Source organism: Zootoca vivipara, chromosome 8 (genome assembly GCF_965207765.1).
Source record: "Zootoca vivipara chromosome 8, rZooViv2.hap1.1, whole genome shotgun sequence".
NCBI classification, from domain to species: domain Eukaryota; kingdom Metazoa; phylum Chordata; class Lepidosauria; order Squamata; family Lacertidae; genus Zootoca; species Zootoca vivipara.
The window spans coordinates 78,490,516-78,518,366 of record NC_142591.1 but is presented as its reverse complement, the minus strand read 5'-3'; the positions used below and the strand labels follow the sequence as shown (position 1 = coordinate 78,518,366).

The window sequence follows — 27,851 nt, the reverse complement described above, 5'->3', positions numbered from 1 at the left end:
TTTTGCTTTCACATACAGCAGACGGAAGATTCTCTTTTATTTTCGACCCTCTGTAAAATCAGAGCAATAAAACATTGGAGTTGCCTCTCGCCCGCCTCCCTCCCTCCCTCCCTCCCTCCCTCCCTCCCTGTGCATGCCATCATACCCAGCCAACTTAATTAGCGACTTCAGAGTAATCGTGATAATGAGCTAAGTCAGCAAAAATGTCGTTGGGGCTCTTGCAGCTCAGGTTGCAAAAACAGGCGTTGATCCACATGACTTTCTTGGAGAACCCCGTCCCATCCGGGCACTCGAAGCTCACGTCGATGGTCTTTGACTTGTAAGGAGTACAGCAGCGATTGTCCACACAGACGCCACAGTATTTCGGCCGGTAAGCTGCCTTGCTCACACATCCAGACAGAGTATAGTTCATCAGCTCCTGCCTCCTGTACACTGCTAAGCATTTCTTTCCAGGCTAGAAACAACACGAGAGAGAGAGAGATGATAGCAATCAACTTGATCGATTAACGTTTTTATTTATGCCTCCAGTAATAATAATACTCATAATAATTTATTATTTCTACCACGCCCATTTGGCTGGGTTTCCCCAGCCACTCTGGGCGGCTTTCAACAGAACATTAAAAACAGAACAAAACTTCAAAAACAGAATAAAACTTCTCCAAGAACTATAAGGAGGCTGGAAAGTGCTAGAAACTCTCAGCTGTCTTCATCGCTGACCATTGGCCATGCTGGCTGGGATTTATGGGAGCTAGAGTCCAACAACATCTAGAGGGCTATAGGTAGACTATCCCTGGGTTATGCAGTCTTCCTTCCCAGTTGTGAAATCCCTCGATTAAACCACAAGTCCCAGAATCCTCTGTGCCCCCATGTCAGGGACCATGCTGAGGAGGGCTGCATTGAGGAGGAATGGTGGGAGCCTCCCCCTCCCCCTGCTCCTGATCAGGATCCTGAATCTTCCCACAGTATAGATTTGGAACAGTGGTTTGCAAAGGGACATAGTTCAGAAGGCAGAAGCTGGGAAGTACTGGATGGGGAACAGCTAGGAGGAGAAGCACTGGGAGAGAGAGAGTTAACAGACTCACTGTCACTGGAAAGCATTCATCTGCTCAGCCCAAGGTCAAGAAGAGCAGATAAGGTGGCAGCACAGAAAGCACAGTAGTTGTGAGATCAGGTTACAAGATGCGGTAGTGACGTGGTTGACTAGGGAAGAAGTGGGTGAAACCCTTAATTGGGAGCACCATCATTCCTAGGAATGGATTCTTTGTTCTCTCGCTGTGATCATTAAAGTTTCTAACTGGTAAGAGACTCCTTTCTCTTTGTTCTGCTTATCTACTTCCAAAGGGGGGTAGGAAGCCGATTCCCTGAAGCCTGATACCCCATCATGTTGTCCAGCTCTTTGGACAGGATAAAGCTGCAATTGGATAGCCTATGTAAGTGACCACTCTGGTCTCAAAACACCCAGGAAGGGAATGCGGAAAAACACTAGAAGGCAAGGACTTAGAACTGGCATCATCTGGAAATGCCATAAAAAGTGAGTGGCCATCCCAGAGAAATTGTGGGAGCATCTTGTGGGTGGTTGGGGAAACAAGAGCAATCCTACAAGCAGGACTTGTGCCTGTATTATCCAGTACCTTAATGTGCTTGGCGATGTCCTCTTCGCATGGGCGCATGTTACAGAGCCGGGTCTCTTTTGTCGGGCGGCACTGGTCGTTCTCGTTCGAGATTCTTTGGGACGTGCCCATCCCGCAGGTCTTTGAGCAGGGGCTCCAGGAAGAGGTGTGGAGGATGCAGTTTTTCTGCCACGACTCAATTTCCCCTTCGTAAACTGTAAAAAAAAAAAAGAGAGAGAGGAAAGGAACACATGGCATTAGGTGAGCTTATGTGTCATCCTCAGGAATGGCACAGAGTTCCCTGTGAAGATGAATTGGCTGTTAAACCACTCTAATTGAAAGAAGAAGAAAAACACATAAACGTAATATGCCGTATAGTAACAATTGCAAAGCTATTTACTAGAAACTACTTCTCAAAAATCAGATACAGCTTCTTATACAGTGGTACCTCGGTTTATGAACACAATTGGTTCCGGAAGTCTGTTCATAAACTGAAGTGTTCATAAACTGAAGCGAACTTTTCCATTGAAAGTAATGGAAAGTGGATTAATCCGTTCCAGACGGTCCGCAGAGTACTTAAACTGAAGCGTTCATAAACTGAAGCGAACTTTCCCATTGAAAGTAATGGAAAGTGGATTAATCTGTTCCAGACGGGTCCGCGGAGTACTTAAACTGAAGCGTTCATAAACTGAAGCATGGGTGTAATTGGTTCCAGAAGTCTGTTCATAAACTGAAGCGTTCATAAACTGAAGCGAACTTTCCCATTGAAAGTAATGGAAAATGAATTAATCCGTTCCAGATGGGTCCACGGTGTTCATAAACCGAAAATTCATAAACCGAGGTGTTCATAAACCGAGGTTCCACTGTAATGTCAAAATCAGCATCGTGACATAATATGTTAAAATGTAGCTTTCCAGTTGACCCCCAAGTCCAGTATGTACAAAATACAAGTCCTATTCAGTATTGTCAGTGCCGTAGTACATTCTTTTCTAATTTCTTCATCTTCTCTTCTATTTTTCTGTCTGTCGCATTGCTTAGAAGGGTGGCATGAAATAATCTTCTAAATGTCTAATGAAGATGATTGGGTTGGCGGACAAAAGAACCTGGCACTGATGGATGCTGGCACAGGAAGACAAGACAAGGATTCCTGGATATTCCCCTGTTTCATAGGCATTCTGGTGTTTTTTGGTTTTTCTTTTCTTTTAAACCACTCTGGCAATTGTAGCTCTGCGAGGGGACTCGGGGTCTCCTAACAACTCACAGGGCCCTTAACAAACTACAGTTCCTAGGATTCTTGGGGGGGGGAGCCATGTCTGCTGAAAATGGTACGATGCTTGTTTAAATGCATAGTGCGAATGTGGCCTTAAATATGAGCTAAACGAACCAGTGCTCTGCCCCTGTATAATACAGCTTCCTGCCTTTTTCCCTGCTTGAGGAAAACCACCTTAGAAGGGTAGATCAGGCTTCCTCAAACTCGGCCCTCCAGATGTTTTGAGACTACAATTCCCACCATCCCTGACCCCTGTGTTAGTAAATTCAGTTCCACCTTAAGCATTATACCTTAAGGGTTAGACATGTTGCTGAGGTAGTGTGTCACATGTCTAGGCGTTTCTGATATATGCTGAGTTTGCTGTATGAGTTAGTAGCCATGTAGCTCTTTGCTCTTAGCCATGTAGCTCTTTGCTCTTAGCTCTGCAGCCATGCTGATTGCTGGATTGCTGTAATGCTGTAATGCTGTTACTATAGAAGGAGGAGAAGCACCACTCGCTCTCTCTTCTAAGTGTACTTAGAATGCTGTAAATAAACTGCTAATGAAAATGCAGGATGCCTCTCATCTGCCTCATCCTCTCCGCTACCACTGCGTGGATAAGCTCTGCTAATTATGTGCCCATCTACTGCGGTCCCTGGGTCATGTTCCGCTTGAGACACCGGCTCCTGGAGGGAGAGAACAAGAAGGGGTGCTGTCGGCTCCCCAGTTTCGGTGAATGTCTCAACACCCTGGCCCATGTCTTATATTAATTTTTTCCTCAAAAAAACACAACATGGCTTATTTTCAAGGGATGTCTTATTTTTTAATAAAGTGCACGCGGGCGCTGTTTGCCGGGCTTGTCAAGCCCAGCAAACAGCGCCCGCCGATCTTCGGTGACAGGCGGGGGGGGGGGAGAGCGGAGAACGATCTCCGCTTCCCCCCCACCCCCGCCTGTCACACAGCACAGGTCCGAAGATCGGCGGGCGCTATTTGCCGGGCTTGTCAAGCCCAGCAAGGAGCGCCCGCCGATCTTCGGCTCTGTCCCCCGATGCGCTACGGCTCGGGGAAGCAGGCAGGGAGCTCCTGCTGGGTCCCGCGGCTTCGCCTCTCGCTCGGTCGGGGCTTTGCGATAGTGCTTATTTTCGGGGTATGTCTTATTTTTCACCAACCCTTTGAAATCCTGTCATGGCTTATTTTTGGGGGATGCCTTAAAATATGAGAAACACGGTACACACACGCACACACACCGCCAATACCTGCAGAGGAGATGTGCCGTGGGGAGGTCTTTCTGATTTTCTTGGAGTCGTCGCAGACCCACTGTTCGCAGCACTGCCCCTTCAACTTAATCTGTTTGGGGTTGGGGCACCAAACGAGGGGCGGCTTGGAGTCTCTGCAGGTGGGGACGCAGCCCACGGCTCCTCCGATGCAGGTGCAATTGTACTTGCAATTGGGCTGGAAGGACTGTCCGTTCTTGTACCTGACCCCATCGAGGATGCAGTCGAGGCCGACAATTTCTACAAAAGGAAGCGGGGAAATCCATCAAGAGAGAGAGAGTTTCAAAAGCCCAGGCTCAAATGACATCTGATATCAACTTACAGCAACGATCAGGTTTTGAATACAAAGGTTTTCCTCCCTTCCCTTCCCTTCCCTTCCCTTCCCTTCCCTTCCCTTCCCTTCCCTTCCCTTCCCTTCCCTTCCCTTCCCTTCCCTTCCCTTCCCTTCCCTTCCCTTCCCTCCCCTCCCCTTCCCTCCCCTCCCCTCCCCTCCCCTCCCTCCCTCCCTCCCTCCCTTCTAACACAGCACCAGGCAAGGGCAGGTTATCTATTTACTTATAAGCATTTTGTAAACTGCCCACTCCTTAAATTACCAAGGCAGGGTACAATAAATTAAACACTGCAATGTAAAATCGTAAACATGCAGAAATACCATAACATAAATTTGTCAAATTTTATGTTGTGAACCGCCCTGAAACCTACGGGTATGGGGCCTAACAACAACAACAACAACAACAACACAGTCAAACCTTGATTGTCAAACGTAACCCTTTCCAGAAGCCTGTTCAGCTTCCGAAACGTTTGACAACCTAGGCGTGGCTTCCGATTGGCTGAAGGAGCTTCCTGCACTCAAGCGGAAGTTGTGTCGAACGTTTGGCTTCCAAAAAACGTTCGAAAACCAGAACACTTACTGTTTGGGAGCCAAAAAGTATGATAACAGAGGTGTTCGGGAACCGAGGTTTGGCGGTAGTAGTAGTAGTAGTAGTAGTAATAGCCAGTTTAATTCTCTAATTAAAACTGGGTGAAACAATGACATTTTCAGAAGGCAGTGAGATATATGGATTGTAAGTACCCATCTGATTTACACAGATTTCTTTCTTCCCTGGAGAAAAGGAACTTCTTTACATAAGAACTTAAGAAACGCCCTGCCAGATTAAACCCAAACCCTATGTGGTCCATCACCTTCCTTCCTCCACAGCCAACCTGATGCCTATGGAAAGCCCAACAGGCAGAGCACAAGGGCAGGTAGTTCTTTCTCTCATTGTTTCCCAGTTTGCAACTGGTATCCAGAGGCATGCGGCCCCATATCATGTAAGGAGCATCTAACCATGGTGACTAGGAGCCAACAGCATTATCCTCTAGGAATGTTAAAGCCAGCTCCATTGGCAACAACAACAACAACAAATTATTATTATTATTATCATTATTATTATTATTAATACCCTGCCCATCTGGCTGGGTTTCCCCAGCCACTCTGGGCGGATCCCAAAAGAGTTAAAAGCACAATCGAACATCAAATATTAACAACTTCCCTAAACAGAGCTGCCTTCAGATGTCTTCTAAAAGTCAGATAGTTGTTTATTTCCCTGACACCTGATGGGAGGGCATTCCACAGGGCGGGTGCTGCTACCCTCTGATTGGTTCCCTGTAACCTCACTTCCTGCAGTGGAGGAACCAGCAGAAGGCCCTCGGAGCTGGACCTCAGTGTCCGGGCTGAATGCTACATTCAATGAATGCTACAATGCTACATCTCCCACCTTTCAGTTTCACAGTTGGACCCCAGCTTCTAATGAGGAAGGGAGAAATCCTTATTCATGTTCTGTGCATAATTCTTTAAAAAAACAAAAAAAAAACCCGCCTTTAAATAGTCCCCTGTTAGTACTTGCATGGTGAGATTCAGGTGCTTTTACATGCAGTACCATGCAGTACAACTTGGCTTAAAGTGGTGAAAATTCCTAAATTATTGGTACAGGAACACAATAATGGCTTGTAAAAGCCATGCAGTCTGAGCTTGGAGCAACCAGCCCAGACCTCTTTCCATGCAGGAGTTCACATGGTAGACCGAAGGAAGAATATATTGACTTCCTTTCTCCCAAGGTGAAGTGAAGTGATCTAGCTAAGCCTGGCAGGACAGCTTACTATGGCATTAACCCCTTCATGAATTAATTAGACTTAAGCATGTTGGTCTGTGGCGTGCTATGGTCCATGGGGTCACGAAGAGTCGGACATGACTAAACGACGAAACAACAACAAGCAGGTTGGTTATCCCACACTTTTTAGCAACTCATTCAGAGCGAATGGCAATCTACTGGAAACCCAAATTTCCCTTTGTTCCGATTTGGCATTAAAGAGTGGTTTTTCCTGGGTTAAGGGGCGGGAGCGGGGATCTCTGAAAAGTGTTCAGACGCAGAGCGTTAAAAGTGTGGACTCATGCCTATAAAGTGTGGGGCAAAAGGTAACTGTGGGTGAGCCCTTATACTGAGCCAAAGAATTGATCCCTCTGGCTCAGTATGGTCTACAGTACATTGAAGGACACTGGTTCTCTCCAGGGTTTCCAAAGCTGAACTACAGCCCTTCCCAAGGTAATATGAAATCCACAGTGCAGGTTACGACTTGTGAAATCACAGACTTTCAAAGCCAACCCCTTTTGTCTTGAGTTCACAGGTGTTTGTACAAATGCTTACAGTATGGAACTAGTAGTTTGTTTTTGCTTTATTTCTCTCCCACAGGAACACACACAGCTCCTGCAGTTTTCATAGAATATCCTGTTTCAACTGCAGACAAAAATGGGACTGAGCCATTGAGTTTTTGCACTTTTACTACAATGATCCTGCCCATTTAGGAGTGTGGGTGTGTGAGGGGGGGTGCTGTGCTTGTTGGATTTTGTTTTAAATACAGGGGGAAATTCCCAAACTTGAGATCAAGTTGTAAGCAGATCTGCATGTTTCCCCCCTCCTAGGTTTGCCAAACCAGGTTTTCAATACCCCGGCGATCCTATTTCGACACTTGGAGTGTTTACTGTGTAACCTCAAACCTTACAAATTGGTTGGGAACTTGAATTTTCTGGAACAGCGTGCAATAAATATTTTGGTCTGAATTTAACCGTGAGCTGGAACACCCAAAGCAACAAAGAAATGATGCTAAGAAGAAAAAGAAGAAGTGTGAAAAGATGAAAAATGCTTGTACAAATTGATAAAGCTCACAGAATTAGCAAACATGACAGCCAAATAAGGAACTCAGATGAATCATTGAATCATAGAATCATAGAGTTGGAAGAGACCACAAGGGCCATCCAGTCCAACCCCCTGCCAAGCAGGAAACACCATCAAAGCATTCTTGACATATGCCTGTCAAGCCTCTGCTTAAAGACCTCCAAAGAAGGAGACTCCACCACACTTCCTGGCAGCAAATTCCACTGCCAAACAGCTCTTACTGTCAGGAAGCTCCTCCTAATTTTTAGGTGGAATCTTCTTTCTTGTAGTTTGAATCCATTGCTCCGTGTCCGCTTCTCTGGAGTAGCAGAAAACAACCTTTCTCCCTCCTCTATATGACATCCTTTAATATATTTGAACATGGCTATCATATCACCCCTTAACCTTCTCTTCTCCAGGCTAAACATACCCAGCTCCCTAAGCCGTTCCTAATAAGGCATCGTTTCCAGGCCTTTGACCATTTTGGTTGCCCTCTTCTGGACACATTCCAGCTTGTCAGTATCCTTCTTGAACTGTGGTGCCCAGAACTGGACACAGTACTCCAGGTGAGGTCTGACCAGAGCAGAATACAGTGGTACTATTACTTCCCTTGATCTAGATGCTATACTCCTACTGATGCAGCCCAGAATTGGGAAGACAAAGGAGGGAGTGGGAATACCTTATAGAATATCTCAAAAGAAATGGCATTACAGTAAATCTGCAAGTAGGGGTAATTCTTTGAACAACAGTAGAAAATGACGGAAATAAAAAAGGGTGGAGAATTAATGCAGATGCAGCAAATTAAGGCTTTGTTAGAATGCCACTGAAGTCAGACTGGGAAATCTGCACAGAAACAATGTAATATGAAATATGTATGGTTTAAAATGAAAACTGGAAAATGCATAAAACAGTGGTTTTCAACCAATGTGCCATGGCACCCTGAGGTGCCTTGAATGATGGTCAGGGCTTCTGGCCTCTGTCCCTCTTTCCTTCCCTCCCTCCCTCCTCTGATGTCCCCTCACATCTCTCCCTCCCAAAAGCTTGCACAGCTGTTTAGAATCATAGAATCATAGAGTTGGAAGAGACCACAAGGGCCATCCAGTCCAACCCCCTGTTTGTTGCAGCAACCCTGGCTACAAGCTCCCCAGGTGAATGGTGCCTCTGGGGCTGGCCAGGGGGTGCTTCCCAGGCGCCTGTGGGGCAGTGTGAGGAGGCACCTCTCTTTGGGGTGGGGGTGGGGGGGCAGCTCAGAGACAAGGGTCGGCAATTGCAGCTGCCTGGAGGACTCCCAAGGAGAGGAGTCTGAGGGAACAAGGGAGGGTGTTCGAAAAAGAGTGAGAGGCTCCTAGTTCTGCAGGCAAGAGATGACATAACTGGGCTCCTGAGCCCCACAGGGGTGCCGCAGAAAAAATGTAGTTGGTCAAGGGAATCATGGACTCAAAAGGGTTGAAAACCTCTGACATAAATAAAAATAAAAAGAAGCAACGTCGCCAGATGTTGCTAGAGTGGAACAAGGCAAATCCAGAAGCAAAGGATCACAAAGAGGAAGAAAACTAAACCCTGACAATGCTTTACAGCATTATTGTTGTGGTTATTATAATTTTATTTGATGCATTTACAGTGGCACCTTTGGTTTTCGAACATAATCCGTTCCGGAAGCCCGTTCGAGTTCTGAAACATTCGATAACCGAAAACTCAGTAGCCGACAGCTAGGCCTCAGGATCTTGCACTCAGCAGAAGCTACGCAGCATGTTCAATGTCTGAGGCGTGTTCGAAAACCGAAGCGTTTACTTCCGGGTTTACGGCGTTTCGAAAACCGAAATGTTCGTCCACGGAGATGTTAAAAAACCGAGGTACCACTGAATAGCCTGCCTTTCTCAGTCTACTTTAAGAGAAGAAACAGCCTGGGACACGTTCAGACCGACAGGAAGCGCCATGACCCGTATGAAAGAAGTACATCACTTACGTGAACACACTCCTATTTCGTACCTAGGTCTGTCTCTGCTGTAGTCACAGTACAGCCCCCTGTGGACGTCGCAAGTGTCCGCCTCGGTGCAATTCTCCCCCAACTGCTTGGCACATGTGCTGCAGCACTCACAGCCGTCAATCATCAGGCTGACACCCGCCGGGCAGACGGGCGGCGTCTTCGGACATTCGCACGGCCACTTACAGTACTGCGTCCGCGCGTAAGCCTCGGTCGCGGAGGAGGTGGCAGGGGGTGACATGGTAGCCGTGGCCGTGGTGATGTTCTGGGCAAAGACCTGGGTAAGAAAAGAAGAAAAAGCATAGCAGGAAAACTCATGAAGCCTTCAGGGATCCAGTGACAGGTTCACTAATCTCTCCACAGATCTACCCAGTGCTGGTATGGAGAACATAGAAACCTAGGACTCATACAGAGTCTTGCTCAGTATTGTCTACACTGACTGGCAGCAGCTCTCCAGGGCAGGAGTCTCTCTCAGCCCTACCTGGTGATGCCAGGAGTTGAACTCAGGACCCACTTGCAATGCAGATGCTCTACCACTGAGCTATGGTTCTTCTCTGCCATGTCTTTTCCCCACTGCCCACGACAGCCATTTTGTGCTGGAACCCACGGCACTATTATCAAGGTATTTCAACAAGGGCAGGGGAGAGGAATATTGCAGATACAGTCGTTCCTTGGATCCCAAATGCCTTGGTCCTCAGACATTTTGGCTCCCAAATGCTGCAAACCCAGAAGTGAGTGTTCCAGTTTGCGAACGTTCTTTGGAACCTGAACGTCCAAAGGAGCTTCCTGCAGCCAATCAGAAGCTGCACTTTGGTTTCCAAATGCTTTGGAAGTTGAACGAACTTCTGGAACGGATTCCGTTCGACTTCCAAGGTATGACTGTATTAATATTGCACAGCTTGAAGCAGCTGAAACGGCTAAAAACTGACTCTTTATTTGCCTAAATACTGACTCTTATTGAAATAAAAATTCTCCAGACCCATAATTCAAAAGTTTCACTCACAGAACTTTTTTCAAAACAGATACAAAATCAAATAATGATGCATCCAAATAGTTGCGTACAATCATATGTTTGTCCAGGCATAGGCTCATCTTCTTAGAGATATTAGATTACTCCAAACAGATCTAGAATCAGAGGTCTGTCTCTCTCCACACAGACTCCATTAGCCTGTTTTCTCTTCAGGAGAGAGACTTCATAAGCACATCCTTTGTTTTCTGTGACTCCCAGTGAAAGACCTAAGACCAATTCTCCAAGATGGCAATTTGCAATTGAACACTTCTCTTCCACCAGATCTAAGGTTAAACACCACATGAGAGCTAACACAGAACACCAACAATTTATTATCAACCCATCTAGGTGCCTAGAGAGCCCTTCTTAGCTTTAGTATATGTACACCCCAATGGAATTTCCAGTTAAACTTTCAGCAATACACATTCAAACACACACAGAGTTATTTCCATTTCAATGTCAACTAAACAATTGTGCTTAACAGGAAAGCACTGCTTCTATCCAATATTATGATGCTGAGCAGGACAGATCAATAGCCTGATCCGGTTTAAGGATGCTTCCTATGTTCCAGCCTGAAATTCAGTAGTTAAAAAAAATAAATCCCTTGCAACAGTCGTTCCCTTTGAAGTTGAATGTTAGGAGAGTTGGAACGGATAAAAGAAAGTGCTTTTTTGTGCAGCACGTAGTTAACCTGCGGAATTCACTCCCACAGGGATGGCCATAAACTTGGATGTCTTTAAAAGAGGATTAGACAAATTCATGGAGGGGAGGACTGTTGATGGCTTGAAGACTCCACAGTTGGAGGAAGCAATGCTTCTGAGTCCCAGTTGCTGGAAACCACAGGAGGGGAGAGGGCTCTTGTGTTCAAATCCTGCTTGCAGGTCTCCCGCAGGCATCCGTTTGGCCGCTGTGAGAACAGGATGCTGGACTGGATGGACCATTGGCCTGATCCAGCAGGCTTTTCTTATGCTTTTATATTAAATATCTGGGGGGTTGCTCATAAGCCCAGGGCAGAATCATGGGAAATGGAGTTCAGAGGTCACAAAGAATCATAGAAATGTAGGGTTAGAAGGGACCCTGAGGATCATCGAGTCCAACCCATTGCAATGCAGGAATATGCCGCTGTCCCATACGGGGTTCGAACCTGCAACCTTGGCATTATCAGCACCATGCTCTCTAACCAACTGAGCTATCCAGGCTGATCATGGCAAGCACTTTTGCCTAGACCAAGAATGGAGAACCTGGGGGGTGTTGGACTGAGGCTCCTATCATCCTGACAACTGGCAATGCTGGCTGGGGCAGATGAGAACTGGAAGCCAACAACGTTTGCAAAGTCACATGTCTTCCACCCATGCTCTAGATGCACAAGCAACATCAGGACGCAATGCACTGAAATTCATACTTTTATTTGTTTTCCATGATGGTCTGGAAATTTCATCACTTCAAGATGGGGAAGGGGTGCAATGCCACAATTGTTTGCCGTTGGGTAAATTGCACTGAGCACATGTTCCCCAGCTCATTGGGCGGTTCTGGAGGGATCAGTCCAAGGCCTGACCTACTTCCTCTGCTTATTCCTGTGAGAAGATTACACCTGACCTGTGAGTTTGGATGGCTCCCAAGAAGAATAGCTTATTGCACCTGTCGGGGACTGCAGTACCTTTCTGCCGAACAATTACCCCAGGAGAGAATTCTCAGAAGATAGAACTGGAATGGACGTCATCGTAGGAATTGAATATAGCGTTTTGTTCACTCTCCTGGGATCTAAAGTTACCGTGGGTGTTCTGCTTTTGCTTTTTCACCCTTAAAAGGTCCGGCCTTTAATGCCAAAATTAAAGCTTCAATTGCAAAGTTAATCATTTTACTTTCATAGGGACTAGAAAGGACATTTCATTCCCATTGCTTAAGAGGCAGGAGTTTCCCACCACCACAGCAATGGAATTTGTTGGTTCCCTTTGTTAATGGCATTTAAAAGCAATTTTTCAATAGTTTTCAGGTTCTCTCTCTTTTCATCCAGTCTTCTAAAGACCAGAAGTGAATCCAAGGTCATGTAGAACATGTGATTCATTTTGATCCCCATTGATCACCGAATAATACTTTCAAATAATAGTTCCCTGCTTTTTCTTACTTAAACAAAAGCAAAGTATTCTATCCTTCCTCCAAGGAGCTCGTGCGATATAAGAATGAAACAGACTATATCCACGTCCAACCACCCTGCATGGTAATAATTTTGAAACTCCAATCATAAGTATATAAAGGGACCTTAATTAAGAAGAAGCCTCCAACAGAATCATCCCTCAATCATCCCAAATCGAGACAAGTAACACTGGGGATGTTGATAACTAGCTATGAGGAAGCTGTGTGTAAAGATTAATAATAATAATAATAATAATAATAATAATAATAATAATAAGCATCCAATCTTGCTCAATGTATTTTGCTGCCTGAGGTCAGCAAGATGGCAGCCATAGAAAACCCAACTGGACTGGCAAGGATGGATCCTCCACAAAACCTGAGAATATTAGACTGTGATAGGGGTTGCAGGGCAAGTGAGTTTAGGGGAATAGTAGGGGGAAGCCCCCATCTCTCAGTATCCGCCAACAGTGGTGACTGCCCCAACCAGCCTAATGGTAGAGTCGGTAGTGCTTCAGATAACAGACAAGATGGCACCCTCCCCAATTCCCTCAACCCTTCCTCATCAGGCTTGGTTTCCAGACCCGTGATAATCTTGCTTGCCTTCATCTGCACACATGCCAGCTTGTCAATAGCCTTCTTAAATTGTGGTGCCCAGAGCTGCACACAGTATTCCATGCGTGGTTTCACCAAAGCATGAATAAAGATAAAGGTAAAGGTACCCCTGACCATTAGGTCCAGTCGTGTCCGACTCTGGGGTTGTGCACTCATCTTGGTCTATAGGCTGAGGGAGCCGGCGTTTGTCCGCAGACAGCTTCCAGGTCATGTGGCCAGCATGACTAAGCCGCTTCTGGCGAACCAGAGCAGCGCACAGAAATGCCGTTTACCTTCCCACCGGAGCAAGAATAGAGCTGTACTATTATCTCCTTTGATGTGAACACTATATTTCTGTTGATAGAGGGAAAGCACAGCTGCCATCTTTTAAAACTGACTCAGTTGTTGTGCCACTGAAAAGTGGCACATTTGGCAAGTGACCCATTTTTGTTGCAAAGGGACAAAGCAAAGGGAAATCTTATTTTGTTGTTCACTATTGTGCAAAGCATTGGAATGGGTCAGTTGAAAATAATTGGCAGTGATTTTGTTGTTGTTGTTGTTTAGTCGTTTAGTCGTGTCAGACTCTTCGTGACCCCATGGACCATAGCACACCAGGCACTCCTGTCTTCCACTGCCTCCTGCAGTTTGGTCAGACTCATGTTGGTAGTTTCGAGGACACTGTCCAACCATGTAAACAGTAGTAAAACAAAGAGATACCGTACTTGCTGCAGGCTCTGTTGCCTTTTCTTGCGGCTCCACCTAGTGGTGCAAATATTTTCTGAGCCTGCAATTGCAAGTTTCACTGTGTGCAACCCTCCTTTTAGCAATCAAAATTATAATAGAAGAATTTGACCACCACACAACAACAACAGCTGCAACCCAAAACAAAACAAAAAAAGCATGAACCAGCCAAGCTAAAATCAGACTCAAAAAATGTTATACCTCTGGAGGAATAAGACACCATTCAATGTATCAGGGATGGGGAACCAACAGGACTCCTGATCTTGTACTCTCAGCTCCCATCATCTTTACTATAGGCTTGCTCACACATTACACTGAACACAGGAACAAGCTGTCTGGACGAGTGCACATGTGTTTGTAACACAGAGCGAACGCTTGTTGATTCGTACAACTCTGTACAACTTCAAATGCCCGAGAAACAAGTCTATAGCCAACTGGGAGACCAACTGGGAGAAAAGCAGTGCTTTTTTGCAGCCAGAACTCACCAGAACTCAGTTCTGGCACCTCTCAGGTGGGTGCCATTGCCATTATAAGAGAACAAGGGAGGCGTTCGTGGTGAGTTCCGGCACCTCTTTTTCTAGAAAAAAAATTGCACTGCATAAAAGAAGGCTTGCAGGGAGAGAAAGGTCTTCAACAGGCACCGAAAAGGCAATAGAGACTTCCTAATATGTAGTGGCAAGGAGTTCCAAAGTACAGTTGTCACCTAGTGGCTTCCCAGATCCAGCCAACTTTTGCTGGGTAAGCATGAAGCTGGAGAGATGGTCAGGCAGGAGGGCCCAACTGGATGTCAACATCAGCACTAAAGAACTGTGCCAGCTGCTTGGTGCCTGAAGGTGGCATATGCTGGCAGCTGTGTGGGATATTTAAAGCCCAGCCAAACCAACAATTCATGTTTTGCTAGATAGGCACGCGATAGGAGCCAAATCTCACAGAGTTTTCCTGTAAATTGCTAGAGAGAACTCTGTAAGAGACACTCCCACTGTGTCCTGACAAGGGTGCGCATAGCTTTTTATTCTCCTATCTTCCTGGGCACGTTCTCTTCCTCTTTCGATCTCTTTCTGCTCTGCCAGCAATGTGAGGACATTTAGTCTGAGCTCCAAGCTCAGACTCTATCTTAAGCTAGACTTAAACATGTATTTGGAATTGATTTACCATTTTAAGCCTACCTGAATGAAGCTGCTGTATCTTTTACTCTTCAGCAAGCATTCTGAGTGAGTAAATGTTGTTTTCCCCTTTTACAAGACTCTGTGCCATTATTGTTTTAAGGGGGAGAAGAGGGGTGGAAACTGAAGGATCCAGTCTGCCGTAAAGCATCCTGGGACTCAGCTACATTAGTAATGAAACAACAATTTGACTGTGATATAAACATGCAACACCAGATGGTGCCAGAGAGCAGGAAATTTTTATACACATTTTTTCATGGTTTGTTTTTTTTTGAATTTTGTTATAACGATCTAATGCAGGGTCCCCAAACTAAGGCCCGGGGGCCGGATGCGGCCCAATTGCCTTCTAAATCCGGCCCGCGGACGGTCTGGGAATCAGCATGTTTTTACAAGAGTAGAATGTGTCATTTTATTTAAAATGCATCTCTGGGTTATTTGTGGGGCCTGCCTGGTGTTTTTACATGAGTAGAATGTGTCCTTTTATTTAAAATGCATCTCTGGGTTATTTGTGGGGCATAGGAATTTGTTCGTTTTTTTTTTTTTTCAAAATATGGTCCGCCCCCCAAGGTCTGAGGGACAGTGGACCGGCCCCCTGCCGAAAAAGTTTGCTGACCCCTGATCTAATATCTGACTTATTGATAGCGTTTCCCCTCCTGTGTGTAGATCAGGCATCCCCAAACTGCGGCCCTCCAGATGTTTTGGCCTGCAACTCCCATGATCCCTAACTAACAGGACCAGTGGTTGGGGAAGATGGGAATTGTAGTCCAAAACATCTGGAGGGCCGAAGTTTGGGGATGCCTGGTGTAGATCCATCCCTGGATTACTTAAACTGAAAGGCTAAAACTATCCTATCTAAGCTTCCCTTTTCAGCTGCAAAGGGATGTAACCTGCTGCACTCACAAATGTGGGGAAGAAAGGGTAATACCTTTTAAATATATCATCTCCTAGCATCTATTCACATCCCAACAGCCAGCCTAGTCGGTCCAGATGCAAAAGACAAAATGTTGGGTGAGATCCAACATAGCATGAACAGGCACTGTGGGTGCAATGGGGTTTCTCCAACTTCTTCCCCCCCCCCAGGCCCCCAAAATCTGCTCTGGAAGATTGTAGGATCTTCAGGAGCAATTTTTGGGACCACCCAGAGAGGCTGTAAGGGGAAGAAGTGAAACGACAAGTCCTGTTGCCTTGGTGGGTTTCTGTTGTGCAAGCAGGCAGACATCACAGGATACCACCTGTCAACTCTAAATAAAGCTACCGGGGTGCTTTTTTCCCCTTATTCAGGAAATACAAGAGAGCACTTAAAAAAAAAAAAGCTACGTTTGTTGACGCAATATATAGACTGGCCTGTAGAGACTTATGACTGGATTAGACCAAGCTGCTATTTTTAATTGAGATGCAAGATGGACTCCTAGTTGCATTGTGCGGTAAAGATGTCTGTGGGAAGCATGTGGGAAAGTCTTTTTTGAGTTCCAGATTCCCACATACATCTAATTAAAATGAGAAATGAAGGACCACATACATTCTTCTTGGTCGAAAAGTTGCTTGGGTTGGCAGCAGCCCTTAGTGCTCAACATTCTTGTAGGTTTTCCCAGAAGAGTCACCAAACTTATTTTCTTCTTTCTCTGTTTGGTCAGGCAGAAGGAATTCAGCCTTACGGGCAGGGGAAGATGGGAAGAGTTTGCTGTTGATTCTCCTTCCATTTGGGGTTCCTTCGTCAACAGTATTTGATTTATGTAGGAACTGGGGGGTTCCTGGTTCACTTTCCCACACTGACAATTTGCAGCCCTCATAACCCACAAGTGTCCCGAAAAAAACAGGACACCCATTCCCCATAGCTGCCAAGTCTCCCGTATTCTCCGGGAAACCCCCGTTTTTCTAGCTGTTCTCAGCTGAAAAAACAGATTTTTTTGTTTTTTCCCGGTTTATTCTGGCGCGGTGGCCATTTTGGGACTGGGCGGAGCATGCTCAGAAGCGACTTTTGATGCAGCTTTGCCCAGTTCCAAAATGGCTGCAGTGCGACTTCTGGCACGGTGGCCATTTTGGAACTGGGCAAAGCAGCATCAAAAGTCGCTTCTGAGCATGCTCCGCCCAGTTCCAAAATAGCGGCAGCGCTACTTCCGGTCTTCTACTTCCGGTCCGGTCCCTTATTTCTCCCACAGCAACTTGGTAGGTATGCATCCCCCCCTCCCCAACGAGAGCACAGTGGCCATTTGGGTTTCCTTGATCTCTCACGGATCAAATACTAACCCTACGCCAAAGGATAAATGGACATAAATCTGACATCAGGAACCAGAAGACAGAAAAACCAGTAGGAGAACACTTCAATCTCCCAGGACATTCTATACAAGATCTCAAAGTAGCTGTCTTACTACAAAAGAATTTCAGAAATAGACTAGAAAGAGAAGTTGCTGAATTACAACTTATCACCAAGCTCAAAACCATGGAGGGACCTGGTTTGAACAGAGATATCGGATTCTTATCTCATTATACATGATAAGCGATCTTCAGCCATCTCAACCCTTGCTTTTTCATGCAAAACCATTTGCAGTCGTTTTCGGTCATCAACAGCTATCAGTCAGTCAATCACCCACTTCCACCACCCTTCTGAGTGATCCCCCCTCCCCTCCCCATCCCCACTCCTTCTCTACATAAGTGCCTGGGGACTTCTATTTCACTGTATCTGAAGAAGTGTGCATGCACACGAAAGCTCATACCAAAATAAAAACTTAGTTGGTCTTTAAGGTGCTACTGAAGGAATTTTTTTATTTTGGATCAAATACTGTATCTGTGAGAGAGGATTCTGTACTCATCCATCTCTTTTATCTTTTCTCTGTTTTTTTTTCATTTTTCATTTTTCGTGTAATTAGTTTGCCTTTTATAGTGATGCAAGAAGTGTTAATAAAACTTTATCATAAAAAGCAAGCAAGAAAAATAAACCTTTAAACATAAGGGGGCAGCATTGAGGCAAAATTGAGACCACGCTTTGCTGTACTTGAAAGACCAGACCGAGAATGAAGGAGGGCAGGGAGGCAGGTGAGATTTTTTGCTGGGGTATCTAGTTGCTTTGGTTCTCCTTTAAGAATAAAAATTCACAGGTCACATCTTCCTTGAGTTTCAGTTGAGAGCAGGGCAGGATATGGTGCTGCTAATGTATTCTGGTCCAAAATCAGCAAGATGCTAGCTCAATATTTGTGCCCTAAAGTGCAAGAGTTATTTTGGCACACAGGTTGCAAGCTCAGATATGGATCAGGATAGTAGCAAGAACAGGAGAGTTTCAATCTGCAAAGGAAATAGAAGCAAATAGGGGGCCATGATCCATAGTGGGAGACAAAGTGTTATATCCCCCTAACCCTCTTCTCCCCACATAATATATCCTGCCTTCCCCCCAGAATCACGACTCAAAGTGGCTCACAATTTAAGGGGGGGCGGGATTCAAACTCCCCTCCTAACTACAAGCATATAAAAATTTACGGGTTTTTTTAAAAAATGAATTACGCATGCAGTTAAAAAGCCCATATCTACTTGGCTCTCAATCCAGATCAGTCCCAATTGCACTGGTGATTTTGAGGCAAGACGGCAATGATTAAGATACAGAAATTACAGAATCACAGAGTTGCAGAGTTGGACTGGCCTCTATTGAGCGAAGTGGGAGTTCCTCCAGAGCAGCAGGGGGTGCCACAGCAATGCTGTGGAATGGAGAGCGAGAGCTGGGGGGGGGGGTGCACAGCATGTTATAGCATTGCACAGGGTGCCACTGAAATTTGAGAGCTCCAAAGTCCCCTACTGCTTTACCTAATGGTAGGGCAAGCGGTGGATACTCGTCACGGTGTTCCGTTGCGCCAGAAGCAGTTTAGTCATGTTGGCCACATGACCTGGAAAACTGTCTGTCGACAAACGTTGGCTCCCTTGGCCTGAAAAGTGAGGTGAACGCTGCATCCCATAGTCGCCTTTGTCTGGACTTCACCGTCCAGAGGTCCTTTACTTTTTTTTTACCTTTACACTAGACAGAATCTTGGGTATAGACTAGGGCTGGGCAATATTTGGTTTTCAGCATCGTAATATATCAGCAGCGGGTGCCTGATGATCGTCTTCCAAAGCAACTATTCTATTCCGAACTTAAAAATGGAAAGCGTAATGCTGGTGGTCAACAAAAGAGGTTTAAAGACTGTCTCAAGGCAAATCCTTAAAAATGTAGTATAAACACCAAAAACTGGGAAACACTGGCCTGCGAGAGCTCCAATAGGAGAACAGCCTTTGCCAAAGGTGTCGTGGGCTTTGAAGACACTTGAACTCAGGACAAAAGGGAGAAACACACTAAGAGGAAGGCGTGTTTGGCAAACCTTCACCATGGTCAACTCCCACTCGGAAACCTATGTCCCCATTGTGGAAGAATGTGTGGGTCCAGAATTGGCCTCCACAGTAGGGCGGTTCATAAAAACTTTTTTTAAAAAATGTCTGCTCCAAAGGTCTTATTGTAATACATAGGGATTATATAGCTATATCTGAAATTTCACGCATATCAGTTAATATCTTGACCCTGCTCCACTGAATTGAAATTTCAGCCTTCATTGACATAGGAAAACGGCCAACTAAACAGCTATTTTCGTGGAGGAGGGTCAAGATATTAACTGATATGCGTGAAATTTCAGATATAGCTATATAATCCCTCGTGTAGTAAGATAAGACCTTTGGAGCAGGCATTTAAAAATAATAATAATTTATGAACCACCCTACTCCACAATCACTTTAAAAACCACGTTTATGGAAGACAATCTTACTCGGCTACAAGTGATCGCCAAAGAAGATATCAGCAGCGAATTACAGCGATATGCTGATATATCACAATGTCTTGAAGGTACCTCAGCTGCTTCTTCCTCCCCGCCTTAGGCAGGCAGGTAGGCAGGTGGAGCTTCGATATAATTTATCAATATATCACCCAACTCTAGTATAGACCAGCAGATCCGAGTTCAAATTCCACACTCAATTTCCACATGTTGCTCAAGACACTATCAACCCTTTCAGAATGGTTGTGTGGATAATGAAAGAACTCCCCATTTTTGCTCTTTGAAGAAAGGACTGGATCCAGTTCCGATTAACAGCAAGCGACCTTCCCCGCTGTTTGAATGTGGGATGTTTCAGCAGAGCCGAGGTTACAGGGGGAACAGGGGAAATTTGGCACAAAATGAAAGGAGATTAGCAAGCGTGTTTGAAGTCCGCGGAGGTGCTGCCTTATGCTTGGGTAAAAATAAAAATAATGCCACATATTTACTTCATCCCCCCTCCCACTAACCGGCAGGATGTCTAGAGTATTTTCTGCCGAAATTGTTTAGTCTGCTAAATTGCAGACGTCCCGGAAGCGAGACAGAAGCTATGCCAGGGGATGTTTCGTTGCAAGAGTCAGCATGCTCTTCTGCCTCATTGGGCAAATCATCTATAAAAGAGAATAAACATTGTGTACCTAATAGCTGCATGTGTGTAGATTGGAGCCCAACTGAATTCCTAAGTCCACTCCCCTTATTACGTTAGCAGGGCATATCGCTCTTTTCGCTGCTTGGTTTCCATTTAATAGTTTGAGTGCAATCAAATGCATGCCTACTCAGAAATAACCCCTGTTTAATTCCACTGCATTTATTTCCTGATAAGCATGTATAGCAGAAACAGACAGTGTGGGGTCCTCCAGATCACTGACCATCATCCCTAACCATTGGCCATGCTGGCTGGACTCATGGAAGCTGTAGTCCCTTGACATCTAAAGCATACCATATTGGCTGCCTCTGAGATTTCAGCTTCCGAATGTGCTTTATGTCTATATTTTTTATGCAGAAAGCTGATTTGGATGCTTTACGTTATGTACTCAAACCATGCCACACAGTCCTAGCATACACTTAAGGAATTAAGTATATTCTAAGGGGAGGGGAAGGGACGCGGGTGGCGCTGTGGGTTAAACCACAGAGCCTAGGGCTTGCCGATCAGAAGATCGGTGGTTTGAATCCCCGAGACGGGGTGAGCTCCTGTTGCTCGGTCCCAGCTCCTGCCAACCTAGCAGTTCAAAAGCACATCAAAGTGCAAGTAGATAAATAGGTACCGCTCTGGCAGGAAGGTAAACGGCGTTTCCGTGCGCAGCTCTAGTTCGCCAGAAGCGGTTTAGTCATGCTGGGGTCCCTTTACCTTTAAGGGGAGGGGAAGTACCCATTTTACAGATGGGGAGGTTAGTACTTGAACTAGTCTCCCCAGCCTCCAACATTTCCCCAATGAAAGTAAGGACATTCTATTCCATACCCTCCAACATTTCTACATTGGAAATTGGGATGTCCTATGGAAAAGTGGGACATTCCAGGATCAAATCAGAAACCTTCTGCAAATCCAGGACTGTCCCTGGAAAATAGGGACACTTGGAGGGTCTGTAGTCTCTGCATCAGCCTGTGATATCCATGGCAGAGAACGCAACGGACATGCAAAACTCAAGGAAGTGAGCCAAGCCCAAGGCCGTGGGTCTTGCTTTGCTACTGCACCCCCCTGAAGAGAGAGGAGAGACGCTGGACCACGCCTGGGGGACAATGGACCCACCACCCACTGAGTTGCAACAGCTGGCCTTGACATCAGACTTCTGGGTGGGGAGGTTAAAGGGGGGAGATTGTTGGCTTGTGGTGAATGATTTTTGGACTAAGGGGAGGATGAGGTTTTGTTTATGTTTGTTTATTTGTTAATTAGTGGTTCTCAGTATTGCTTTGTTTGTTATTTGAGTTTTATGGTTGTTATATTATATGAATTACTAATGTATTCCCCCTGCTTTCCTCCTCTATGGTAATATATATTGAATATCCTTCCCCCCCCACCCCTTTCCCCTTTTTTGATGTAAGACCTTTGGGAGACTGGCAACGAATAAGTCTAATCAATGAAGTGAAATGGAAAATGATGAAGGGTGAAGTTGAGTCTGTAAAAACAGCTTCAAGTCAGGACTTGCCCCAGCTTTGAGATTCTCAATCTATAAAGAAGGCAATCTGTGAATCCGCAGACATCTTGAACACAGAGCAATGCCTCTTCCCCCCACGATGAGCCACAGGAGAGCCACAGCAGTGGAAGAACACTTGCTTCTGTGCCCAGAAAACCCCATGTTCAATGCTTGGCATTTCCACCCAAGGACTCCTATGCAAAACACTCATTCAGGGCAGGAGTGAGAAACATTCTCAGTCCGAGATCCACATTCCATTCTGGGCAACTTTCCAAGGGCCACATGCCTGTGGTACAGGGGGCCAGAGGTGAAAGCGGGCAGAGCAATGGATGCAATTCTCTCCCTTTAGTAACTAGGCTGCATTCCAGCCATGCAAAAGTCAGATGTTTCTACTCTCCATCCATCCTAGGAAGAGATGTGATCACAATTCAAGGACACAGCCCAGTCAGGCAAAAGGAACTTGCGGAGAGTGCAAAACAGAGCCTACGGAGGGCTAAGGTTTGGGTGTGGTGGCAGAGAGAGAGTCCCAGGGACCAAACACACCCAAAGGGCCACATTGGCCCACTGGTCTGAGGTTCTCCACCCTTGGGGTTGATGATACAGAGCAAGAAGGACCAAGGACAGCTTCCTAGGTTGCCTTGCAAGAAACTTCGTTCTAAGGAAGCACCAGCAGGATGCATGCCACTTCTCCAACCACAAAGCACCGAGCCCAGAGAAGCTCACAATGATGCCAAGGCATTAAAACCAGGCAAGCCACAATTCCATCAATAGAGAATCGTGTCAAAAATCACAATGGCATGAAAGCAAACACTGAGAATTCAATAGCAAGTGATGCAGTTCTATACATAATTGCATGGGACGCGGGTGGCGCTGTGGTCTAAACCACTGAGCCTCTTGGACTTGCCGATCAGAAGGTCAGTGGTTCGAATTCCCGCGATGGAATGAGCTCCCGTTGCTGTTTCAGCTCCTGCCAACCTAGCAGTTCGGAAGCACACCAGTGCAAGTAGATAAACAGATACCGCTGCAGCGGGAAAGTAAACGGCATTTACATGCGCTCTGGGTTCTGTTGCACCAGAAGCAGTTTAGTCCTGCTGGCCACATGACCTGGAAAGCTATCTGTGGACAAACACCATCTTCCTTGGCCTGAAGCGAGATGATCGCCACAACCCCATAGTCGCCTTTGGCTGGCCTTAACCCTCCAGTGGTCATTTACCTTTACAGCGGTACCTCGGGTTACAAACGCTTCAGGTTACAAATGCTTCAGGTTACAAACTCCGCTAACCCAGAAATAGTACCTCAGGTTAAGAACTTTGCTTCATGATGAGAACAGAAATCATGCTCTAGCGGTGCGGCGGCAGCAGGAGCCCCCCATTAGCTAAAATGGTGCTCCAGGTTAAGAACAGTTTCAGGTTAAGAATGGACCTCCGGAACGAATTAAGTTCTTAACCCAAGGTATCACTGTACCTCTATAGGTACTCATCTTGATTCAAAAGTAATTGATCGACGAGCACCAGGCAGACTTAACAACTCCGGGAGAAGCCTTCTTAGAACCATAGAAGTGTAGAGATGGAAGGGACCTTTGAGGGTCTTCTTGGCCAACTCCTTCCAATGCAGGAATCTCAGCTAGATCCTACATGGCAGGGGGCCATGCAACTTCTGCTTAAAAAGCTCCAAGGAGGGTCTTCTCCCAGTGCAGCAGGACAATCTCAGGGGATCACAGCTCCAGCCACAAGGGAGGGAGGTCTGGTCTCAGCCCCAGACGAAACACACGCTCCCTTGCAAACATTCCAAGCCCTATTTAGAGTAATAGAGTCATAGAAATGTAAAGTGATATGGGGATCGAACTTGCAACCTTGGTGTTAGCAGCACCATGTTCTCTAACCAACTGAGCTATGCAAGGATACACCATAATAAGCACTATAAAAAGCTTAAATACACAACAACCTCTGGTTGTCAAAGTGGACTGCTAAGCACTTGATGGCCTCTCTAGTTTTTGCTAAAACTAAAATTGTCCGCTTTGGCCGCTCCTTTAGGAAATACAATTGGAATATGAAGGGAAATGCCATAGATCAAACTAAGAACTTCCAATATTTAGGCATCACCTTCTCTTACAACGCCAAATTCTCAGCACATTTGACCGCATCTGCCACCTCAGCAGAAAGAAGTGCTAACGCCATTCTTAGACTATTTAAAAAGAAAGGTGCTGGCTTCCTTCCTATGGCCTTAAAAGTCTTTCAGGCAAAATCTCTGGCCCAACTTCTTTATGGTTCACAAATTGGACTCTCTGCCATTCTTAAGATTCTCGAAACAGTTCAGTCAAAATTTCTTAGATCCCTATTAGGCACCTCTAAAAGCACATCTAATGTAATATTAAGACAAGAGGCAGGAATGCCCAGAGTTGAATTAAAAGTCTGGGAACAAGCAATATCCCTCTGGTTGAAAATTCATTATAACCCAAAGGGAATGTTATCTCATTTCTTGGGCGCAGCCCTTTATCCACCTTGGCTTTCGCAAATTACTAACAAGATCAAACAAATTGGCCTAAACCCAGAATAAGGATGGCCTCTCTAGAGTATTTCCCTTAATGGGAATTCAGTTTATTCTAAAACTGGACAGCCTTCCATTCAGAATTTTTGTGTTTGTTTCAGAATGAACTCTTACATTTTGGGAATAAACTTACTGGGGCTGAATTGATGGCCAGGCTAGAAGCATCTCTCGAATGGCACAGAAGAGATGTGCTGGAAACAGCAATCCCTGAATATAGATATAGTTTACCTATGAGGTGGCCTTAGCCCACACGTGCCCACTCGACCCTTTCAGCTGGAGGGTCTACTACAGCTACCACAAAATACCTGCTCTGCATTTGTAAGAACTCAATCGTTTGCTGCTGCAGCCCCTGAACTTTGGAACTCCCTGCCTCTTGATCTCAAGCAGGCATCTTCACTGGGTTCTTTATGGCACCTGCTAAAAACATGCTTGTTTAGGCAAGCCTATGCAGGTGGCGCTGTGGGTTAAACCACAGAGCCTAGGGCTTGCCGATCAGAAGGTCGGCGGTTCGAATCCCCACGACGGGGTGAGCTCCCGTTGCTCGGTCCCAGCTCCTGCCCACCTAGCAGTTCGAAAGCACGTCAAAGTGCAAGTAGATAAATAGGTACCACTCTGGCGGGAAGGTAAACGGCGTTTCCGTGTGCTGCTCTGGTTTGCCAGAAGTGGCTTTGTCAAGCTGGCCACATGACCTGGAAGCTGTACGCCGGCTCCTGGGCCAATAACGCGAGATGAGCGCCACAACCCCAGAGTCGGTCACGACTGGACCTAATAGTCAGGGGTCCCTTTACCTTTACCTTTTACCCAGATATTTAGAAATGCTGATGCAATTTTTAATCTGTGTTAGACTTTTAATTTTTTTTGTGTTGTTTTAAAGCAGAGGTTTTCAACCTTTTTGGGGTTCACGGCTCCCTTGACCAACTGCATTCTCTCTGTGGCACGCCTGTGGGGCTCGGGAGCCCAGACACCCCTTGCCTGCAGAGCCAGCAGCCTCTCACCCCTTTTCAAACAGCCTCCCTTGTGGAGGGTTCCCTCAGCCTCCTCTCTTCTCTCCTCTCCTTGGGAGTCCTCTGGGCAGCTGCAGCTACTGCCCCTGATCTCTGAAGTGCCCCGGCCTGCCCCAAAGAGAGGTGCCTCCTCACACTGCCCCACAGGGGCCTGAGAAGCACCCTCTGACCAGCCCCGGAGGCACCATTCGCCTGGTGAGCTTGTAGCCAGGGCTGCTGCAACAAAGAGCTGTGCAAGCCTTTGGGAGGCAGAGATGCGAGAAGCTCCTGCAGCCAATCGGAAGCCGCAAAAGCCCCGTCAGACGTTCAGGTTCCAAAGAACGTTCGCAAACCAGAACACTCACTTCCGGGTTTGCAGCGTTGGGGAGCCAAAACATCTGAGTACCAAAGTGTTTGGGATCCAAGGTACGATTGTAATACAATTAGTGCCATGGATAGGCCTTAGTTCCATTGTTCCTGGGACTGTGCCATCATTCATCATCATTCCTATGATTTTGAAAGCTCTGATTTCTTTTTTTAAAAAAATCAAAAATCTCCAGGAGCTATTCTTGGATTGGCCCTTGTAAAGAGTTTCTGTTTTTCTCGCTCCTAAGATAGACTCTTCCTGCTGCTTGCTGCTCCACAATGGGCCAGTTTAGGAAGAGCGGTATAAAGAACTTGCTGGTGGCTGCTGTTCCTGTTCCTTAAGTAAAAGCTGCCTAGTAATACACATCCCTAGTCCTCTCTTGCTCGCCAATGATGGACGACGACTGAATGTGCGTTGCTGTGTTAGGCTGCAATCACAGAGCCCCAGAGGACCTGCAAGGCTGCCACTCCGCCTTGCCAGCTGGCCTGCATGAACATCCCAGGTAACTGATATATCACCTCCCACTGCAAAAGCATGTATATTCCAAGCAGAAAAGAAAACTGCACATTACTTCAACATTATTTTAAGTAACTGCTCACACGTTCCATGCCCAGTGCCCAGACTGCATGTCATGCAGCAGTTTCTCCTATTTCCCTACCTGGTTTTGACACTGCCCTGGGATGGGCATCTGAAAAAGCAGGGTGCCTGCTTGCTGTCTGGTATAAATCCTCACGATGAACAAAAACGCCATCTGCTTCTATGAACTGCTTCACTCTCTCCTGCAAGCTCTTTGAGCAGATCTTTTTTGCACCGCTTTTCTCCAGCACTCCCACCCGATGCAAAGCATTTGCCGTTTTGCTGACCACTCTTTGCTTGCATTTCCCAGCGCTACATCATTCCCAGAGCTGCTGCCACGTGTGGTGTGTCTGCGGGGCTCACTCACCCCCTCGCTCAGCAGCCAAACCATATTCTCTGTCTCCTCCTTTAGGCTCTGCTGAGCTTTCCCCCTGAATATCACTTCTTGCATTTCCTGTTCTTTTTCTTAAAAAAAAAATTAGGACACCAGGACACTCTCAAAAGTCACCTTGGCATCTCAAGACCACCCCAGTGGCACAGGGTGAGATCTGCACAGAAGATAGATCCGTCCCTGAAGCACCGTCTGAGTTCTTCCTTCCCACACCACTCGATCATTATTTGAGCTGTCAAGAAAACCTCAGCATATTCCCTCTGGGGCACAATGCTGAACAACTTGCATTTTGAAGAGGGTTTTGCTTCCTCACCCAGACCAGGCATCTCCCTCTCTTTTGATCTGCTTCTTTCTCCCAACTCTATTGCTATTAAGATACGCAAGGTTTTTGTTTTTTGCATTCTCCACCACCCATCCTGTAGAAAACAACCTTTTGCATTCCTTTCATCCAGGTTGCAAAAACAAACATTTGGGAGGCAAGAGGAAAAAGAAGAAGGGACAGGAGACCCACCTGCAGAATGCCGTTGGTTGCTAGAATCCAGGGCAGAAGCCACCTCATCACTGGAAGCCAGGATGAAAGACATTGATTGAACCCAGATCTTTTAAAAAGGAGAAAAATAAAACTCCTTTTGGAACAAATTAGGCACCTCTTTGAGGGAATGCAGAGCACAGCCGAGGTTGACAACGGGTCTGACTTTTCCCTTTGGGCTCTAAGGGAGGTTTTATTGAAGACAGATCTGACGTCAGGGTAAAGGACGAGCCCTGCATTTTTCTTCGGGAGTAACTTTCCCTGCCTTTTATTTTTTCTTTTCCCTTCCCCTTCCTTTGAGTGATTCGTCCCACACCTCCTCCTTTGCACTGTATTGCCTTTAGCCAGAAGATCCTTAAAGGAAAACTCGCTGCACATTGGCTAGAGAAGCTGTGATTTCCACACCATGCTCAAATGCTCAGAGTTCACCCATAATTATGGTTATTTATGGCAGTGCCTGACAGCCAAGGCGGGTTTGGCTGTGTGGGAATAAATATTTTTTTGGGGGGGGGAGGAGAAGAGAGCTCTGTAGTTTTATCTGCACTGTATATTTACAGCACT

General features: G+C 46.0%; 1 protein-coding gene across 2 annotated transcripts; it reads right to left on the bottom strand.

Annotated features, from left to right (window-relative positions):
• CCN4 (cellular communication network factor 4) lies at nucleotides 1–27,566 on the bottom strand. Of its 2 annotated transcripts, none has more exons than XM_035126163.3 (5): nucleotides 27,273–27,566; nucleotides 9,291–9,585; nucleotides 4,116–4,373; nucleotides 1,632–1,825; nucleotides 1–454 (listed from the first exon to the last, which is right to left on the bottom strand). In XM_035126163.3, the coding sequence occupies exons 1-5, from the start codon at nucleotides 27,318–27,320 to the stop codon at nucleotides 155–157; spliced, it is 1,095 nt and encodes a 364-aa protein (XP_034982054.3). In that variant the 5' UTR covers nucleotides 27,321–27,566; the 3' UTR covers nucleotides 1–154. The 2 variants fall into 2 exon arrangements, with proteins under 2 accessions (XP_034982054.3, XP_034982055.3); XM_035126164.3 differs by lacking the exon at nucleotides 27,273–27,566 and adding an exon at nucleotides 26,453–26,609.
• Nucleotides 27,567–27,851: the final 285 nt, after the last annotated feature.

Coding starts and splice junctions, on each gene's coding strand:
- CCN4 (XM_035126164.3), bottom strand. CDS start 26,545: ATGGCGTTTTTGTTCATCGTGAGGATTTATACCAGACAGCAAGCAGGC. Junction 9,586..26,452: donor CAGGGCAGTGTCAAAACCAG/GTAGGGAAATAG, acceptor TTTCTTACCCAG/GTCTTTGCCCAGAACATCAC. Junction 1,826..4,115: donor ACGGCACATCTCCTCTGCAG/GTATTGGCGGTG, acceptor TTTTTTTTACAG/TTTACGAAGGGGAAATTGAG.